General features: G+C 26.0%; 2 protein-coding genes across 2 annotated transcripts; both read left to right on the top strand.

Moving 5' to 3' along the window:
* The first annotated feature begins 2,539 nt into the window (after nucleotides 1-2,539).
* LOC111623038 (serine/threonine-protein kinase PLK1-like) lies at nucleotides 2,540-20,976 on the top strand. Its single transcript, XM_023365550.1, has 15 exons — nucleotides 2,540-2,772; nucleotides 4,583-4,767; nucleotides 8,098-8,604; nucleotides 14,676-14,783; nucleotides 15,331-15,447; nucleotides 16,188-16,405; nucleotides 16,493-16,588; nucleotides 16,671-16,946; nucleotides 17,660-17,753; nucleotides 18,191-18,254; nucleotides 18,535-18,609; nucleotides 19,825-19,987; nucleotides 20,070-20,199; nucleotides 20,297-20,419; nucleotides 20,502-20,976. Exons 3-15 carry the CDS (start codon nucleotides 8,389-8,391, stop codon nucleotides 20,703-20,705), a joined length of 1,884 nt encoding a protein of 627 aa, XP_023221318.1. The 5' UTR covers nucleotides 2,540-2,772; nucleotides 4,583-4,767; nucleotides 8,098-8,388; the 3' UTR covers nucleotides 20,706-20,976.
* LOC111623218 (serine/threonine-protein kinase PLK3-like) lies at nucleotides 7,008-7,733 on the top strand. The gene is made up of 2 exons (XM_023365744.1): nucleotides 7,008-7,171; nucleotides 7,254-7,733. The coding sequence occupies exons 1-2, from the start codon at nucleotides 7,064-7,066 to the stop codon at nucleotides 7,455-7,457; spliced, it is 312 nt and encodes a 103-aa protein (XP_023221512.1). The 5' UTR covers nucleotides 7,008-7,063; the 3' UTR covers nucleotides 7,458-7,733.
* Nucleotides 20,977-21,373: the final 397 nt, after the last annotated feature.

Here is a 21,373-nt window from a genome sequence, read left to right as displayed (position 1 = left end):
ATATTTTTTTAAAAATGTTTAAAAATAATAGAATAAAAAAAATTATAAATTTATCCTTGGTTTTATATTTAGTTAATATATTAAAATTGTAATTCTTATCTTCTAATAAAAGTTAAAAATATTTATATATTTTATAGCTTTACTTAAATTTACTTTTATATTTTCCTTGTGTATGTAGAAACAAGCATTTAAAAAAACTTATTTTTTTTATGTAATAATATTTGAGGAAAAAAAATATTAAGGCTGAAGAATTGAAATGGTCACGTGCTGATACTTCCTGGAAAACCTTCCTAGTCAATTATTGACGTTTACATCAGAATGTCGAAGGTTTTGCTCCACCCAACTCTTTTCTAGACAATAAAACGTCAGATATTCATCAGAGATAATGAAACGTGGTGTTGGATTCACTTTACAATAACTATACGCTCCATTAGATGCATTGTGTATAAATGTAGCTATTTATAGTATGACGTCCATTATAATAAATTAAACTGGCAAAAAAAAAACTTTCTCATATCTTAGAATTATTATTATTATTATTATACAGTAAAGAATGGCATATCTTAGTTCAGTTAATAGTTACAATATAATCCTGATACGTAACTGCTGTTACTACTACATTAATAAATGTTACTAATAGATAATTAAGCTTTAATTAAAAGAATTTTCGTAGGAATAAGCTAATAAAGAAACAGTTTAAAAACCAAAAGGAGGCGATTTCTGGATAATTAATGAGATAATTTTACTTTCCAAGAATATATACTAATACGATTGCTTTTAGTATTACACTTGTAGGATTTCAGCAACTTCTTATCTAAATATACAGTTTTATCTTCAATAATTTAACATTGCAATCGATGTTTTGTTAGTAAATAAATAAATATATATATGTATTCCTTTTACATGTTTATGTATTAACGATTTGTTATATATTTAAGGAGGGGAAATAATAATGAAATTAATATTATCTTCAATAAGTTTTATAATTATTCTAAGAAGAAATGATATTTTAAAGAGGTTTAATTTTCAATAGATAAGCGTTATGATTAAATTATTATTTTAAAACTGATGTAATATTGATACATTTATTTTTATATATATATGAAATGTTTTTCTTTTATATACAGTATATATTTAATGTAAACACTGAAAAATCTGTGCTTAACATATTTAAAATTCTTACAAAATAAGTAAGCATGTCTGACATGACCAGTCATCGATCATTCGTGTATAAATGGAAACACGTAATAATTGAATTATAAAAGTTTTATATATATTAAAACGTAATATCTTCAACAGTAGGTTAAAAGTCCTCATAATTGTCTACACCAGTGATTTTTGAACAAGTATAAAATTTATTTACTAAGTTTGAATTATAAAATCCTCTTAGGAGAGACGTTAATTATAAAATTCGTTTGTCTGTTTCAGAATTAATTGATTTGGATAAATTAAAACATTCGATTTTAAACTCGATAGTTTTGATTTCATTTCACTAAAAATCGATAGGTATTAGGTAACATCAAGGTTAAATATATCTACTGTGGCACCGCAAAGACTGATATTTATCCATTGATAAATGGGGATACCGAACGGCGATTAACAATATATTAATCTAGAACAGAATCCATTTTGCTCTTTATGAATCATAGAACATTATCATCCCTCTCATCTGTAGCATTCCCACCATCACCTTTAATTAATCCGTCGTCAGAATGGGAAGTTTGGCGCCTGAAAGAATATATTTAGAACATATCGGCGCCATTGCCAATATATTTTTTTTCTTAGATGAAACAAACCGATAAATGATTGCGAAGAGATGCTTCAATATGATAACTTGGAAGAAATATATAGCATCTGTTTGTTTATGTTGGAACGTATACGTAAAAGCTTTCGACATCTTGAAGAGAAATTATTTATTCTCTCACTATTTAAATTTACTTGTTTAAAGAAATTGAATACTTGTTTCCATTAATTTCTTTGGGAAAAAAATTTCGAATAAATTAGCACAAACAATCAAAAATAATAGATTATAAGTTATGATAAAATACGAGTTCCTTCTACTATTCTATTTTGTAAACTTCCGTATAAATCTTACAAGAAAATTCAAAATTTTAAATCATCATAAGATTTTATGAATTATTATATTATTTTCTTTAATTTATTTCGTGATAGAAGAAACTGCGCTCGACAATGTTCTCAAAATATTAAAACGACCTTTAGTAAATTAAAAAGGAAAAAGTTAGATGAAGCATTGATATGAATCAAACAAGCTATAACATCAAGTCCAAATAATAATTACGAAGATTACATACACATCAACTACTATATAGAGTAAATACTGTATAATTGTAGAAGAGATAGCTGATAAGACAACTCAAATATAAAATTTTATTTTACGACATAATAACGAAACAGCGTGGTAGCTTCAGGCATTAAACTGCCTACAACCTCTAATAATGCCTATTAGACTATTATTAAAAAAAAAAAAAGAACGTAATTGGGATATAACATTTTTCGAGTAGAATGATTTTTGTTTCTCATTAACCATAATGTTCTGCTAGATAATAATGTGACGTCGTGTAATGAAGATTAAAGAATAATTAGATGTTAATTTCGTATCTTTGCAGATAATTTTCAAAACTTTTCTATATACAGTTCATAAAAACATATTACCTCTTATCATGATTATCAAAACAAAACTAGAACTGATCTGTTGCTACGTTTTTCTGATGAGATGAGAGAATTCGTATATACAAATTCGTGGGTAAAAAGGTAATTTCGTAGGTAATTTTTAAGTATAAATAATATATGTAATGAATTATCTTTATTATCCTCATATATAATGAATATCCACGATTTTAGTAGATCTTAACTATACAAGTATGTAATTTATGGCTTTTTTTATATTTCGGTCCACATAAAAAAAAGCTATAACCTTTACGGAAATACGAAATTTTTATGTATATAAGGATTTATATACTGTATATACATCAAGCTATCAAGCTTTATGTATATGTGTGTGTTTGTGTATATATATATAATGCTTGAAATCTTTAAAATCCAGGAGTTATTGGCCCATCTTCAGGGCATAAATTGTTCCAAAAACTGTTAAACATTCTGATATATATTCTAGTAAATTAAACATTTTAAATAAATATGAAGATTTTTTTTTGTTTGGAACGAATTATGCTCTAAAGATGAACTAGTAAGCACTTAAATTTTAAAGATTTTTCACTCTAATAAAAGATAATTTTTAGTTTTATGTTTATAAGAAGCATATATAAAAATATACTTAAAATGATACATTTTATCAATAAATATTTCAGAATAGATAGAGTAAACAAGACTTTGATAATTTAGTTGTAATAAACAGTAATAAATTGCAAAATTGGCATCTATTAATTTTGTTACTTCAGAAATTCATTAAGTAAAATAAAATAGAAAATATAATCTTATCTTTATTAATTAATAGCTGCTTCGATTCTTTTACTAAAATATTATCAGATCTGGAAGACATTTAAATAATTATAGAGAATTTTTTTTAATGAATATGAATAGCTTAAATCACTTTATTTCCTTATTTTGAAATAAATTCTAAGGAAGGAAATTATTATTGTTTCATTTTGAAAATATCATTTATATATTTTCATAATTTAATCCTAAAAAATAATTTTAAAATGATACATTCCGTTTAGTCAGAAAATAATATGAATGAATTGCAAATTTCTGCAAGTTTACAAAAATGTGATATGACTTAAAGCATAAGATTTATGTTTTTATAATTCTACGGAAATTCTTCCTTTAAAAAAATATACGATATAGAATCAAAGAAAATTATTTGAATAATATATTAAAAATTTAAAATGTTTCATCTTCAATAATATATTGCATCAAATATATTAATGCGACTGAGAGAAATTTATGGTTTGGAGCTACAAAGCTATATAGATCGATACGTTGGGATGGTAATCTGAAAGCACTAAAAATCATTTCGTGCAGATAAAATGATATAAAGACGAATTAAAACTGAAAGGAGGAAATTAAAAATTATTATAGACAAAAGAAAATTTTCGAATCACGTACTAAAAAGATTAAGCATACAGAATTTTAGTAATAATAAAGGAAGAGGAAGACCATACTGGCCTGGTTAGAATTAAGGAAGGCCTGCAAGAGTGTGAAAATGATAAAAGATTTGATCCAAGATAGGAACAGTTGTAGGAAATAGACTTTTTTTTAACAGTCCATTTCCTCAAATAGAGTCCATATAAGAGTAAAAATAATGATGACGGCGATTTTTTAGTGAATGAGATGTCGTCATTATTTCATAACCTATAAAGAAAAAAAAAATATNTGTTCCTTTCTGTTTACGAAAAAAAATTATCTTTTTTTTTCTATTTTTATAAAAAAAATTATAAAATTAGAATATATTTATTTTGTGAAATATTATATTACTAATTTTTCCCTCTTTAAATTAATTTATTTGAATTAACCGTTACTGAAATTTAATCATGAGAATTTTAAAATATAAATTTAATCGAAAAATATTTCTTCCGTGATAAATAAGCAATCTCGTTTTTTTTAGAATGTTATTACCAAACTATAAATTTTATGAAAATAAATGGGAAAACATCCTTTCTGAGAAACTCATTAAATGAGAGAGAAAAATGACTAAGAATGACTCATTACTTCAACAGATGTAACGAAACAACAAGAATCTTATTTCCTATCGAATCCTATTTCGAAAATCCATCCGAATGTCTATAGACGGTATGTATAAATACCTTCATTCTAACTACTGGCATTATATAAAATGGCAAATGCAATTCTCCGCATTTCCTGATTAATCCTACCTTCAGAAAATGAAGGATGCAGTTGTCATGACAACCACTGACGTCATATATTGTAAGGTGTTCTCTTCCAGATGAGACAATCATTTTTATTTTTTATGTTTTTTTTTCCTCTTCTACAACTAGATTATTATTATTATTATTATTATTATTTGTTCACACAAACTAGATTCTAGAACAAAACTAGGACATTTAAAATATTTTTCTCTTAAAATAATATTTATACTTAAAGATTATAACTAGTTAAGAATGAGTGTATGTGTGTGTGTGTTTGTATGTGTGGGGTGTGAGTATGTAACTCGTCCTAATTTCTTACTAAACACTTTACAGATGAAATCATATGTAAGAAATGATTAATTGGGAAATTTTAAAAATACATTTAGAAATATTTCCTGCGTTTGATAATTGTAATCTAGTGTTTTATCATCAGATAATGATGAATGGATCTTTCTCTACATAAAATAATCTTTATATCATAACATATTATATATGTAAAATCTATTTACGTTGAAAATTTCTATGATTATTTTCTTGAAACTGAAAATTATAATCTAAACTAGTTTATATATATTTATTTTTTTAAATCTCTCAACAGGTTTTAGATTATAAAAATCTCAATTCTTGCCATTTATTTTTAAAGAATTTTTAAGAAAATGTCCATTACTGCCTAAAAATAAATATACGTAGATTAACTTATTGATAAGATATTTAAGTGAATATTTCTCATATATCTCACTATTATGTGTAATTGATCAGTTCATAGTCCTTACTTTACTATGAAACAAAATATCGTTTCCTAGAAAGTGATATGAGATTAAGCATCATCAACCTTAATATACTCTTGCTATTAGAGGCACATTCGATACTTTTATAGCTTTTTCCCAATCGATAGGTTAAATTTATAAGATTTAACCGTTAATATTCTAAAAATAAATACTATACAAGCTAGCATATTGGCTCAAAATTGCTGCAATGACTCCGTGATGTAGGCGTTATCGTAATGTCAACATTTAATATGTATAGTCCTATACAGTCTTTTTCTAAGAAATGAATTAATGATAAACCGTTACGTTCTTTATTCAATTTAAAAATAAAAGTCTGAATAATAGTTAATTCATCATTTTTAAACATAAACGTAACACAGTTCCGGTAATTAAATTCATTTAAAGAATTTTAATATATTAGAAATTAAGCTTTATCCACTAGTTACGGCACGAGATAAGTTTAATTATAAATATTTACCAGATAGATTATACAATAATGGATTTAAAAGGCTTTAAACTTAATCAGTATAAACTATGTTTATCTTAGATGCATAAGTCGGATGATGTGGACGTTCTCATGTTGCTTATCTTCTCTTCTCACATGCCATAAGAGTTTTATACGAGTTTCTCTTCTATTGTTTGCTTAATATAACATTCCAGCGAAGAATCGTTATCCATTTTAATGTACATAATTATAGCATAAGTTCGTATTTATAATAAAAAAAAAGTAATAAAAAGTATAAAGTATATAAACACATTTTAGGAACTCTTGAAATGTGTTAAAGTTGTATTACTTCTGTAATAAAATACTTATAAATTACATCTTAAAAGTTGAAAGGAAATTCGTAAAAACCTCCTTTTTCGTGTAAAGAATATCCTTGAATGCTTTGTTTCATCTTCAATAATATATTGCATCAAATATATTAATGCGACTGAGAGAAATTTATGGTTTGGAGCTACAAAGCTATATAGATCGATACGTTGGGATGGTAATCTGAAAGCACTAAAAATCATTTCGTGCAGATAAAATGATATAAAGACGAATTAAAACTGAAAGGAGGAAATTAAAAATTATTATAGACAAAAGAAAATTTTCGAATCACGTACTAAAAAGATTAAGCATACAGAATTTTAGTAATAATAAAGGAAGAGGAAGACCATACTGGCCTGGTTAGAATTAAGGAAGGCCTGCAAGAGTGTGAAAATGATAAAAGATTTGATCCAAGATAGGAACAGTTGTAGGAAATAGACTTTTTTTTAACAGTCCATTTCCTCAAATAGAGTCCATATAAGAGTAAAAATAATGATGACGGCGATTTTTTAGTGAATGAGATGTCGTCATTATTTCATAACCTATAAAGAAAAAAAAAATATATATATATATATATATTTCTATAATAACTAAATTCTGAATTGAATTTGTTATATTTTTGTTAGGGTGGAGAACCTCACATGATTGAATATTCTCCACAAAAAGGTAAAAGTCACATTCCTCACATGAAACGATGGGTGCGGACATCTCATGCCATTCTTATGCAGCTAAGTACCGGTACAGTGCAGGTGATTGTCAATACTAAAATGTCTTTACACACTGAATTAAAAAATATCTTAAACTGAAATGATTTTATTTATGTTTTTATAGATAAACTTTTTTAAAGATCATACCAAAATAGTGATTAGTATTGATCAAAGGAAAGGAATTGTAACATATATAAGCGAAGAACGCTTATCTACTAGCTATCTGTTATCCGACATTGCACAGCAAGGGTGTGAACCTTGTATAAGAACAAGACTTCAGTACGCACTGTCTGTTCTTCAGCAATTTGCTGAAACAAAAGATTTTTAATCATTATCACTTTTATTTATAAAGAGAAAAAAAATGGTGTCCTTGTATTGTGATATATACATATATTTTTGAGATGTTTTATGTAATGCAAGCTGTATAGGAAATATTTTGTGCAAATGCTATTTTTGTCTTTCAGATGTTTATTTTTGAGACAATATTTTGTTTCATTCATTCCAGTAAGTGTGCCATTTTTTTTGTTTTTTTTTAATTACTGTAGTATGATATTAACTCTCAAAAATCTTAAATTTTAAAAAATTCATACATTAATGTAAAATGTTTACAATATATATCACATACACAATATACATTTCTTCAAATTTATCTTTTCTAAAACATTAAAACACAAGAAATTAGTTTAGAAATGATAAGTTAAAAAAAATATTTCAATTGAAACATTGGGAAAATTTTTGTCATGCATCTATATATCATTCGTACATTTGTCATTTCCAATTAAGTACATTTGGAAACAAAAAGTTTGATCCTNAGGCATTTAAAATTATAATTAAATTACCACGTGACGTCACGTATGACTTTATAAATTTTAATAAATAATTTTACTGATTATTACTTATGAAGTATAGAAAAATTTTTTCCCGATAGAAAAAAGGAAAATGTCTTTTTTTTATAATTTTTCTTCTAGCGAATTAGCCGAAGTTTAGAATTTGAAGTAGTAGAACAATAGAACAGTTTGCAGGTGCACAACATCGAGTACCTCCTCATCTATAATGAGATCGCCTGAGTGTAGTCAGCACTCTCTCTCCCTCTAGCGGCACACTATAGACTAATATAGTATGTGCGACCGGCTGTTAGTGTATACCGAACACTCCTCATCTACTGTACTATATTTTCGTTTCGCCAGACCGGAGAAAAGTAATGATACCTCTTAGAGTCGTCAGATAGATGTACAGTACGTACGTCTCATAATCCTCCGATGCTATCGACAATGCAGGTTAAAAACTCATCTAAGATTTTAAGGAAGAGAGATTTAAAATTAGGAAAAAAGAAGAAAAATCTCAAAAACTGTAATAACAACAACGATAATAAGAATATTAACATTAATAACAACAATAATAATATCGAACTACCCGAATATATTGTCGATCCACGTACTAAAGTAACTTATTTGAAAGGAAAATTTCTTGGCAAGGTAAGTGTGTATGTGTGTGTGTGTATTTTCCTGTATGACGTTATCGTAAAAATTCTCTTTAAATTATAAAATCTACGGGTGTGGAACCAGTTCAACATATATTAATTCCGGGAATTGAACAGGTGAATAAATTCCCGGAAATTATTATGATTATTATTGTGTTTTTATATTGTTTTTTTTTTCTTATCATTATTCTTCAATGTCGTTGTTTTAGTAGTAATTGTTTTTAAATATACTAGTTTCTATTTAAAAGTCGAATTTTAAATATATAAATCGAGTTTTCTATTCTTAATTAACTGTCGGAATTTCATAAATGGCTAATAAGTTCTCCTGTCTGTTTACTCTTTAGAGAGATAACTGCAGAGGATCGATCAATATAACAAGAGTTTGTTTTAAAAGAATTTTTGTAGTTTATTTAAGATCCTGTTGCTCTTTCTATTTTATTTCATTACTCAACTTTTATCCTTTTCAGGAATTTTGTATAGGAAAATGTTGTCTTTGTATTACAGTGATTTCTAGGAAGAGATTGGTTTCTTTGATATGTTGTAACCGGTTTTAAACGCAGCATCTCTTTATTATTGGCAACTCTTTCCAATTCACTTTCTTTAATCTTGACCTTTTTAAAAATGTTATCGTGTATTGAATTTCGTTAGAAAGTTGAAGGCGATTCGTCTTTTACTTTATCGAAAGCCTCGAAAAATCTTTATATTTGAACTGTTCAATTATAGATCTTAAACGATAAGGGAGTTTCTTAAATACTTGACATCTCTTATCTCTTTATAAAGTTGGCAGGTAATTTCTGATAGAAATATGACAGATTAATGAACAAATAAACATACTTAACAAAGTAAAATAACTAATCTCTTGGATTTTTTTTTTATTAGGAGCGTAACGAATTAAGATCTAAGTTCTGATTTCGTGCAAGAACTAGTTGATGTTCGGGACGATTTTATTGTGTAAATTTCTTTCACAAATTAAAAAAAAATATATATATATAAAGAAAAATGTCCTTCGATTCCTTTCAAAACTTTGTTCGAAACTCTAACATATTCTTTAAGAAAAATAACCGTGAGAAATCTCATCCGTACTAAAAATTAATTGAAGCTTCGATTGCGTGGTTTTTACAAGTTAATTATCTGAATTATTAATTTTATAGTAGATGTTTTATTGATTTCGATCAAACGTCTGACATTGAAAAAGAAGCTAAAAATAAGCATTTTACTTTATTTAAAATGAATTTAAATGTAATCTAATAAAAGCGTTCACTTTTGCATTAATTTTATTAACTCCTATCAAATTCAAAAAGCATTTAAGTATAACGGAAATTAAAAAGAAAAAAAAGGAAAAAATTTCCTATTCTTAAGTAAAATTTATTTATAAAGAAAATAGATTTTAATACATTTAGCGTAACATAATATTTTAGCTTTAAGGGAAACACTTCTGTAGACGTATCGGATTTGATTCATCAAGGTGTTTCTTAGCTAAGGATTTACAAATATCAAATGTCAAGGCAATAAAAGCACGTTTCCTGTGCATCCGAGCCATCTTTTTCGTCCACATGATTCCTGTCCGCAATCTGAACCCCGAGGTCGTGAACGTCTGGCAGTATTTTCACACCTGCTCGTTACCAGGTGTGTAGCTTGATGCAATAATCATACTCATCAATGTAACTCGAGATAGTAGAACGACTGGATATCTTATGGTAGAGCTTTACTTTGTACAGTAAAAAAGGGTCGAATTTCATAATTACTTCAAAAAACATAGCAGTAACAAAGCATTTTTTCCCCTATGGACTCTAACAATTCCAACTTTATCTTCTAAATTTTTTTTTATAAATAGTTTATTAATTTGACCTCCTGGAACATTTTTAAAACCTCAAAATATTTTTCCTACCTCCCGCAGAATTCTTTTTCTTAATTCGTTCACACAGAGTTCAAGAAAAGTATAAGTTTCATTTTCTTTTTCTTTGAAAATGTTAATGGAACGGTCAAAGTATTTTAATTTTGTAAATTAGGAAAAATTCTTCGAAATTACTAAAGTAATTTTAATTACATTTTACTAATTTCCTTTTAAGAAGAGACCATCTCATTTCTACTAAAACCTAAAAGGAAAGCGGTCAAACCTCCTACTGATTCGTAATTACTGTATTTTGGGGAACGTTTCTATAAACAAATAGTTCAAAAATACCTTCAGGGAAGTCACAGAAACGAGACGTTTTCGTGTTTTGAAAATATCATCATCATCATTATTATTTACAAATGGATGAAATTTAAACACGTCTTTCAATAACTTCGAACAATTTACGACGAGTTAATGGAATGAAATTATGTAATAAGTACACTGTTTATAATTACGTTTATTGTTTCTTCATAACGTTATTTATCATTAATATACTAATCTCCATAATTATCGTTTATCTAAGATCTTTCTTTCTTCCTCTTGATTATTATTCATTTCCTGTCTTCTATATATTTTCCATTTAATATCTTCCGTTGCCTGTTTCCACATTTTAATTTTATTTTATTCGAAAGTATTATATATATATATATATATATTAAAAAAAGGGAAATCAATTCGATAATATACCTGTGCGTTTCTATAAACGTGGGCGTTTGATGGGACAATTGATTTAAACGACACCTACGATTCTAAACCTACTACTGCATTGGGAAAACGCGTGGGAGAAACATTCGCAAATATTCATATTTATCTAGTTGTTAGTAAATATATACAGTAAAAATATGCGCTCAAATGTTCGATTTTTACATATTTTAAAGAGAAGTTTCTCTACGATTGTACTTATCTTTTAAATACATTTCGAAGATTTCTGGGAAAAATTTGGCTGAGCCAGTACTGGGGATGATAGATACTGTGACAGCCAACAGGTGGAAGATGTAGGACTTCACGAGAGTATTAGGAAAACCAGCTGTTACGATCGTACTTCTTGGAATACGGCAATTATACAAGAACAGTATCGGTTTGCCAATCGCTGAATGATGTAATCTTTATAATAATGGTTTTTGACTTCTATCTATTCATGTTTTAATAATAGGGTTTAATGTGTATATATACATATACAGTTTGCTGTTAACAGTAACATTTATAAGAGACTTTACTGATTGATTTTCATTGCAGAAACGAATTTGAAAACAAAAAAAAAACTTTTATTTCCTACTTTCTAACAAGATTTACCCCCTATTGAAGTTAAAGAACCACGCACAAACTGTTTGTCTCTGGACATTCACCCGTTGCATTATTTAACTTTTAACACACAGTTTTACAGCCTTCACACACACAAACACACACGTTTGCTTCCCGGAATTTTTTTAACTTTTTTTTTTATTTTTTGTAAATATATTCCCACTCTTGTTCAACACACCTTAACCCATTGAATGACGTCACATCCTCGTTTCTGTAGGGCAGGAAACTGTGACGTCAGATCGTGGCAATTGTAAACCTGTCGATCCTCCATACCCCGGAGCTTTAGTCGATTCTGGGACTTATACGAAATCTAATTACTCTGTAACAATAATTGGAACTGTCTTTGTATGGCTACCAAAGCCGACAATAGAGTTATCTTTTAAGAAAATCCGGCCTGTTTAAAAAGTTATGAAGAAAAAAAAAGGAAAAAAATTATAGTACAGCGCTTAGAATGTGAAAAGGATTGCAGCATTCATTATTTCAGTTCTAGTTTTTTTTTTTTCTTTCTTTTCTTTTACCCCCTCCTCTCTTCTTTTTCTTTCTCTTTCCATCGAGAAGAATAAAATTTACTCTTGTAAAGGGCATTATAATAGTTGTTTCTGTATGTAACGATGCCGTCTATTGGCTAGTTTTATTTTTATTTCGGTGATATGCACAAAATCGAATTTTACTCGTTTTTTACTGTCACGTTTATAGATATTAATGCCGAATAACAATTTAAAAGAAGGAATAATGCGTGCTCTGCTGTCTCCCATTCCGAGAAAACAGGTCCAATAACAATCAGGTAATCTATTCTGGGAATAAACGGATTCGCGCTTGTTTATTGGTCGAAATTTCTCTCATCCGATTTTTCCTTTCTTTATTTATAAAATAAAAATTTTTAAATTATAACCCTTTATAAATACATCTGTATATAATATATAAATATAAATGTCGTCTTAATTATATCCATAAATATATATTTACGCTCTGTTTAACTAAATTTTTAATTGGCTACGTATAGTATATTTAGAAATTTAAAAAAAAAAGTATTTTTAGTTTAAATAATTAAAACGATGTAGTTAAGAAATGATGTCAGACGTTAGAAATGACGTCATTTCGACTGCATTGTCTGCTTTTATTATTTTATTTTTATTTTATTTTTTTTAAAATAAATATTCGCTACGTAATTTAAAAATGTATATAAATGATTAAATTTTAAATTTCTTATTTAAAAAAAGCTTTAATAATTAAATGAACGTCTTGCAACGTCACAGATCATCCAACGTAGGACGTGACGTCAATTTTGATGTTGAGAATATTGGGATTTTTCCACATGACGTCACTTTTGATTTCAGAAAAATGAAAATAAAAACGTATTTTATATATATATATATATTTTAAGGAAAAATTCTTGACTTTTATTTTGACTTTTTTATAAAAGGATTTTAGTAAAAAGAATAGTTTTTGTCTTCTATCACGACTTTTATCACAATGTCGGCCCGTTATTGACTCTTATATTTCTTCTAAGGCAGCATTCATTTACGAGTTGCAAAATAGTGGTTTTCTTCTCACAAGATGAAAGGTTGTTGATGGTTCGTTGTTGGCACGAATAAAAAAAATTGGACTACGCCCACAGCCAATTTCATCTCGAGTTTTGATGATGATGGTAGTTATGAGATCATGAAGAGATTTTTGGCAGATAATTTTTCTTATATACAATGGATTTACTGATAATTTTCAGCGCGTAACCACAATCTCCGTATCTATCTTCACTCGAAATCTTTCTTTTAAATATCAAAATATAAGAGATTCTCATCTTAAATTTGAATATTTTATCAATAGTAATTTAACATCCGTTCGCACATACATAAATTTACTATGCAATGTTTACATAAAGGAATATTAATATTTGAAACGAGCATTTAAGATCTAGTGTTAATATTTGAGATTAATTATCGAGAGCACTTCGCTTCTTAAAATTGTTCTTTTATTATTTTAATATTAGAATATATTTTTAACGATTAATGATTCTGTTCATCATTTATATAACATAAAGTACGAAATATTTATAAATCAGTGTGTTAAGATGGGTTTTAGGTTTAGGGCCTTGTGTTTTTAAGGGCCTCAGATAGGTACAAACATATGGGCTTGTCCATTATCCAGATCTTGATCTACTACTCGGAATTCATGCTAGTTAGGATCCTAGACCTTGTTGCAGTATCAAATATCTCGTGATATGGGCTATAAATTATATAAAAAGGGCCTGGCTATCTGTTTGCCTAGGGCTTCTCAAAACTTAAAACCACTACTGGTTTTATTATGATAAAACTTTTATTCTGTTGCGGAATATTACGAAAAATTACAAGTTGATTTTCTAGGAAAATATGACGCGTTTCCCTATTTAATTTCAACGTTTTTTTTTTTCTAAGAAATGAATTAAATTATTTTTATGCTTTATAAAATTAAATAACAGAGCTTTCTTTTCTACATCAGATAACGCATAAATGATGTAATAAATAATGTGTAAAATTAGTAATTGTTGTAAGGAATAATTTTAGTTTCAAACTGTGATGTAATGAACAAAATTAAAAGTTTATTATATAAATAAAAACTTAAAAATTATGTCATATTTAGTGTTTTCTTTTTTCCTTTTTAATTAATGAAAAATAAATTCATATGGGCCTATATCAACAACAAAAAAAAAAAAAAAAAACAGACGTTTATTATTATTAATAGGCATAATTTTGAATGATCAAATTTATATTTATGATCTTGTTAATAATAAAGTAATGCTTCGATAATTATATTTTTAATATTCATAAACTAAATATACAACGGATAATGATGATTGCGATGATGATTTATACGTAAATATGTATTTATTTTAGGGTGGATTTGCTAGAGTACACGAACTAACCGATCTTACAACAAATAGACTGTACGCAGGAAAAATCATTCCAAAATGTAGACTGATAACAGCTCATCAGAAAGAAAAGGTAAATAAAATATTATATATATCATTATTTTGTTCGAATTATTTTTAAATCGATAATGTTTAGTCTATTAAAAGGTTTTTCTTAGAATGATATTTATTGATTTTCAATGGATTTACTCAACTTTGGATTTACTAATAGTTTCAAAATATCATGTTATAAATATAATATTCTTTATGGACTCAACATAAAAACAAATACTTTATCGAAAATCTATAAATTTACGTATTTACTTGCTTAATGATTCTGCAATGAATAACGAGTAGCCTAGATTAAATATACTTAAATGCAGAATCTGTTTTGTATACGATACATAGATAATAATTAAACGCAGCTGGTACATAAACATAAAAATAATCCATAAAAAAAATATTCTTTATATAAAGAGATTAAATTTAAATATTTTACTGAATAATTAAAAAAAATTCTACAAACAAATTGGTTTGGAAAATTTGATTGAAGAGAATTGTGATTTGTAGATGAAAGTCTTTATTTAATTTTTTTTTTTTTGTAATGTATAAATTATTTATCGATTTAATTTTACTTTTAGATATTGAGAGAGATTGAATTACATCGTTCCTTAACGCATAAACGGATCGTCCGTTTTCATCACTTCTTCGAAGATGACGATCACGTTTATATCGTTCTAGAATATTGCACAAGAAAGGTAAAATATGTATATATATTTTTATATGTAGATTCGTGTGTTTGTATTCTTTTTTTATATCTTCGTAAGATAAATAAAGAGCGCTTCATCGCCAGACCGTTTAATCACGTTTTGTTCGATCTGTTCGAAATGATGCCATGAGAAAATCTAAGTTCAACGACTTGGAAAACGTTTAGTCTTGCTTCATTCTTCTTTCTTACAAACAAAGGATGCGAACTAAACCGAATCTAATGAACAAAATTAGTTCCCTTCATAATCGGGATGGGACTTTTTCCTTTTATCACGGAAGTTCTTTAAGCTTAATTAACGGAAAGTTTTGACCCTCCATATGACCCTAAACACAGTGGCAGGTGCTACTAGATGCTGTCGTGACGTCACTTAATTCAGATCTTTTAATTGATCAGTTTCATTCTAAGAAATTGATTACTCACGTTGACCAGCTGTTACACAGAGGAAACGAAAAGATATATGAATTTAAAAGTGAATGTTTTGATTGTTAAAGCTGGTATAATCAGGGAACAATGTACTAAATTAGGAAGTAACTTTAATTTTTTTTGTGAAAGATAATTAATGATATCTAAAGCTTGAAATGATTTCTTTACTGAAAAAAAAAATCAGTTTTATATAGTATTTAACATTGTTTTAAGATAGAAATTTTCGTAATTCTTTGGTTATTTTAAACTTAATGCTTTTTAAAAATATTTTAATGAGAATAAATAATAATTTTTTTTCTATTTTAGTCACTAGTCCATGTTTTGAAGAACAGAAAGTTACTTACAGAACCAGAAGTTCGGTACTTCATGCTTCAGTTTTTAGAAGGTGTGGATTATATTCACAGAAAAGGAATTATTCATAGAGATTTAAAATTGGGAAATTTGTTTCTAACTGAAAATATGGAACTCAAAATTGGAGATTTTGGCCTTGCTACTTACTATGAAAGTGAAAAGAATGCAAAAATGTAATTAAATACTTCTCTAAGAAAATGTGTATATTTAAATTAATTATTAAAATGATCTTTTATATTTTATTTACTTAATTTTTAAAGGACTGTTTGTGGTACTCCAAATTATATTGCTCCAGAAGTATTGAATATGGAGGGCCATTATATGGAAACGGATATTTGGGCTGTCGGTTGTATTATGTAAGTGAAATCCGTGTAAAATAAATATTGATTAGTTATATATAAAATTTTGTAAAATAATATTTTTAATGTCGATTTTTAGGTATGCTATGTTAGTTGGCCAACCTCCTTTTGAGACTTCCACATTAACTGAAACCTATGCTCGTATAGTTGGCAATAAGTACAGTCTTCCCGATAATATTTCTGAGCCGGCAGCTGATCTTATAATGAAAATGTTAAAAAACAAACCAACTGATAGGCCTTCTATTGAACAAATTCTTAAACATTCATTTTTTACCACTGGTTACACTCCTACTGAGTTATCACCTATGTGTTGCATGGTTTCTCCTAAATTTCCATCTGTTGTAACACTTTCAAGGTGAGTTTAATATTAATTAATGCAAATATTCTATAGAAAAACTATACAATGAATACAAAAGAACATTATTATTTTTTATCTAAATTAAAATATCGATAAAACTTTAATACATTGTTTGGAGAATTGGAATTATTGATTTTAATTTGTTACTTTGCAAGGAATATTGATTTTTATTCTTCAAAATGTTGTCAAGATTTTTATCTTAATTCAATATAACTTTGAACTTTTTTCTTCTTATTATTATAAAAATCAACTATATGTGACAGAATAATTTTTCATTGATTTTATAAGTTTAAAAAAAAAATATTAAGTTTACTAAAACCAATAAAATTACTAGTATGATATAGAAATTACTTCCTTTATATTTAAACTATTTTTAAAGCTTGTCTGAATTTATTTGCTTATTTATTACAAATTTGTATCATTAATTTAGCATAGCTAGATGAATTATTGTATATTTTTTTTTGCACAAAATAAAATTTTATAAACAATATTTTTCTCTGTAATACAAGAATTATTTGTATAATTTTAAAGTAAAACTGTTTAATGAGCATGCAATATAATGTAGTATCATAATAGTTAATTTGTCAGCAGTCAAGATTTTCTAATTTAAATATAAAGCTGTGTATTTCTTATTATTTTTTTTTTACTTTCTTTTATTTTATTCTTTAATCTTCAAGAATATAATAAATATATATTTTTTTATTATATAGATGTTCTGCAAGTATATCAAGTCAGATGGAAGATATCACAGATTCAATCACAAATATGCAGCTAGATGCTCAACCAAAGTCAAAAGTTACAAAGGTATTATTATTCTGTTTTAATTTAATAAAACATAAATTAATTTGAAATAAAGTTACAAAAATAAGCTGAGTAGAATAATGAAGTAATTATTTTTAATAATTAATCAATTTTCATCAAATGAATTTTTAACGATTCATATAAATTAGGCAAAAAGAATTTCTAACATTTAGTAATGATTAATTAATTAGTAATAAAATATTAAATTACTTGTTTAGAAATGTTTACTTAAACTGAAACATCACAAATAATATTTTTTAAAATTTTAATTTAGCTCTTTTTTAAATAAAATAAACTTAATCCTACAGTAATTAATTTGCTGATGAAAATAAATATCATTTATCATTGCAATTGAAAATAATTTATTTTAAAAGTTTTAATATTTCTATTTGAAATTGTTATTTAATTTTAAAATTATTTCATTTTTTTTTTATTTTCAGTCAAAACACCAATCACTCTCTTCATTCAAGAAAAAATTAAGTAATATTTTTTGTCCTGAAAAAGGTATTTATTTATTTATTCTTTAAATATTTTTAAAAGGTCGTAATGTTTAGAATCAACACAATTTAATAGAGATTAAAAATTTTTATGATCTGTTTTAAGTAAATAATAATAACTTTGAAATAATAATTAAAATTAAATATTGAGAATGTAATAAATTATGATTTTGTAAAACTGTTGTTGATGCACATACAAATATTTAATTGATTCTGATTATATATATAAAAGAATAAATTTTTATTATTAATTAATTAATAATAATTATGTCTTAACTTTTTATCAGGTAAAAAAGTTAAGCAGTATTCAACTTTAGCATTATATCAAATTGTTCAATCATCTTTAGAAAGTATGCCAACAGGTATGTTAAAATTAGTAATATATATATATTTTTTATGTAATTATATATATTATTTTTACATGCCTAAAATCTTTGCCTCAGGTTAAAAAATTATCTTAAAAATATGCATAAATTATGCATATTTAATATAATTTTTTTTCCTGAATAGTTTTTCAAAATAACATTGAAAGTTATTCAAGAATGATAGCATTCAACGACCTTGGCATCAACCCAAAGAAAGATTGAAATGATTTTGATAGATTTTTTGAATTCCTATATTATTATAGTTTAACTTGTTGCATTAATTTGATTTATTTTGTTATTGTTTGATTATATAATATGAAATATAATAATATTTAAGAAAATAATTTTGTTTAAATTCAAATATCCAATTATCTAAATTTCTATTTATTTTGTTTCAATTTAAAAATATTATTTTATTAAAAGCAAATGAAAGTAACTGTATAATGTAAATAAAACTTTATTACAATCATCACATATCCTGTATTTAAGTAAATATTTAAAAAATTATTTAGAAAAATTTATAGATAAAAATGTTTATTTATTTACTTAGTAATTTCTGAAAGAGGTTAGTTAAATAAAAATACTGTATGATTTTAATATTCTACAGTTTTTTTTGATATAAAATTTTTAAATTGATGAATTTGTGAACAGTTCGTTAAGTTATTTAAGAAATCTATATGTTAACTTGAAAAAATATATTGCTTTAAAAATTTATTTCTTTTTTGCACTATATAGCTAAGTACACCAATCAAAGCCTTGACAATCTAGTAAATAATTTAATGTAAATTCGACAAACGTTTTTGATATACATTTGTTTTGACATGATCAAAAAACGTTTGTTGAATTTATATAAAATTATTTACTTGATTGTCAAGGTTTTTATTGGTGTACTTAGCTATAGGTATCAATCCAGTTAATGTTGAAGAGGTTAATTTGCACTATATAAGACATTTTAAAAAAAATTTTATTTTTGTAATCATTAATGTAAACTGTAATGTGTGACATTATTTATAGCCTAGATTTCAGGTTGGAATAATCAAATAACTTCAGAATACAGCATATATATAAAGTTAATTCTTTTGAAAGTTAAATTCATAACAAAATGTAGAAATGAAGTTTTATATTAAATAAATATAAAATTTGTAATTTTAAAATTGTAGTTTATTTTAATTTAATTTAATATTAAGTATTATGTACAAATTTTCGTTTCAGATGAATTAACCAATCCAACACCAATTGATGACCATTTGGTTGTATTTGTGACAAAATGGATTGATTATTCTAATAAATATGGGTTTGGTTTTCAGTTGTCAGATTACAGTATTGGTGTACTTTTTAATGACACTAGTAAAATCAGTTTGTCATCAGATCGTACGTAAGTACTTGACTTTACTCACATTTTTTTTTTCTATCAGATTATATTTTCATTGTTTAAACTTTTTACAATATTCTTTCAGGCATATTGAATATCATGACTTAAATGGAAAACTTAGTATTTTTACTATTACTAATATACCTTCAAGCTTGCTTGAAAAATATACTTTATTAAAATATTTTGCTCAGTATATGGATGAAAATCTTACTGAGGTGAATAATCATTTAATTTTTAAATACAGTGTATATATATATATATATATTTCTATAATAACTAAATTCTGAATTGAATTTGTTATATTTTTGTTAGGGTGGAGAACCTCACATGATTGAATATTCTCCACAAAAAGGTAAAAGTCACATTCCTCACATGAAACGATGGGTGCGGACATCTCATGCCATTCTTATGCAGCTAAGTACCGGTACAGTGCAGGTGATTGTCAATACTAAAATGTCTTTACACACTGAATTAAAAAATATCTTAAACTGAAATGATTTTATTTATGTTTTTATAGATAAACTTTTTTAAAGATCATACCAAAATAGTGATTAGTATTGATCAAAGGAAAGGAATTGTAACATATATAAGCGAAGAACGCTTATCTACTAGCTATCTGTTATCCGACATTGCACAGCAAGGGTGTGAACCTTGTATAAGAACAAGACTTCAGTACGCACTGTCTGTTCTTCAGCAATTTGCTGAAACAAAAGATTTTTAATCATTATCACTTTTATTTATAAAGAGAAAAAAAATGGTGTCCTTGTATTGTGATATATACATATATTTTTGAGATGTTTTATGTAATGCAAGCTGTATAGGAAATATTTTGTGCAAATGCTATTTTTGTCTTTCAGATGTTTATTTTTGAGACAATATTTTGTTTCATTCATTCCAGTAAGTGTGCCATTTTTTTTGTTTTTTTTTAATTACTGTAGTATGATATTAACTCTCAAAAATCTTAAATTTTAAAAAATTCATACATTAATGTAAAATGTTTACAATATATATCACATACACAATATACATTTCTTCAAATTTATCTTTTCTAAAACATTAAAACACAAGAAATTAGTTTAGAAATGATAAGTTAAAAAAAATATTTCAATTGAAACATTGGGAAAATTTTTGTCATGCATCTATATATCATTCGTACATTTGTCATTTCCAATTAAGTACATTTGGAAACAAAAAGTTTGATCCTTTTTCTCTAAAAGTGTCTAAAATAAAACCTCCTGCATTCAAAATTTTTAAATTTTAAGAAAAGAATATTGTGTAATTTAGTTAAATTTAGTGTCACTGCTAATTACAGTCGACGTCCCTATAATTACGATTCCTATAAAACTACGAAAAAATATACGTATTTTGGAAATGTTGAGTCGGATTAGT

The sequence above is a fragment of the Centruroides sculpturatus genome, unplaced genomic scaffold (genome assembly GCF_000671375.1).
Source record: "Centruroides sculpturatus isolate CEXI.00-Female unplaced genomic scaffold, Cexi_2.0 scaffold29, whole genome shotgun sequence".
In the NCBI taxonomy this organism is placed as follows: Eukaryota; Metazoa; Arthropoda; class Arachnida; order Scorpiones; family Buthidae; genus Centruroides; species Centruroides sculpturatus.
This window is presented reverse-complemented; position numbering and strand designations above follow the sequence as displayed.

Bases quoted from the DNA above. Each gene is read 5' to 3' on its own strand.
- LOC111623218 (XM_023365744.1), top strand. From the start codon at position 7,064: ATGATTGAATATTCTCCACAAAAAGGTAAAAGTCACATTCCTCACATG. The intron at 7,172-7,253 runs GTGATTGTCAAT...ATGTTTTTATAG, and splicing joins TAAGTACCGGTACAGTGCAG to ATAAACTTTTTTAAAGATCA.
- LOC111623038 (XM_023365550.1), top strand. From the start codon at position 8,389: ATGCTATCGACAATGCAGGTTAAAAACTCATCTAAGATTTTAAGGAAG. The intron at 14,784-15,330 runs GTAAATAAAATA...TTTTACTTTTAG, and splicing joins CAGCTCATCAGAAAGAAAAG to ATATTGAGAGAGATTGAATT. The intron at 18,610-19,824 runs GTATGTTAAAAT...TTTTCGTTTCAG, and splicing joins TTTAGAAAGTATGCCAACAG to ATGAATTAACCAATCCAACA.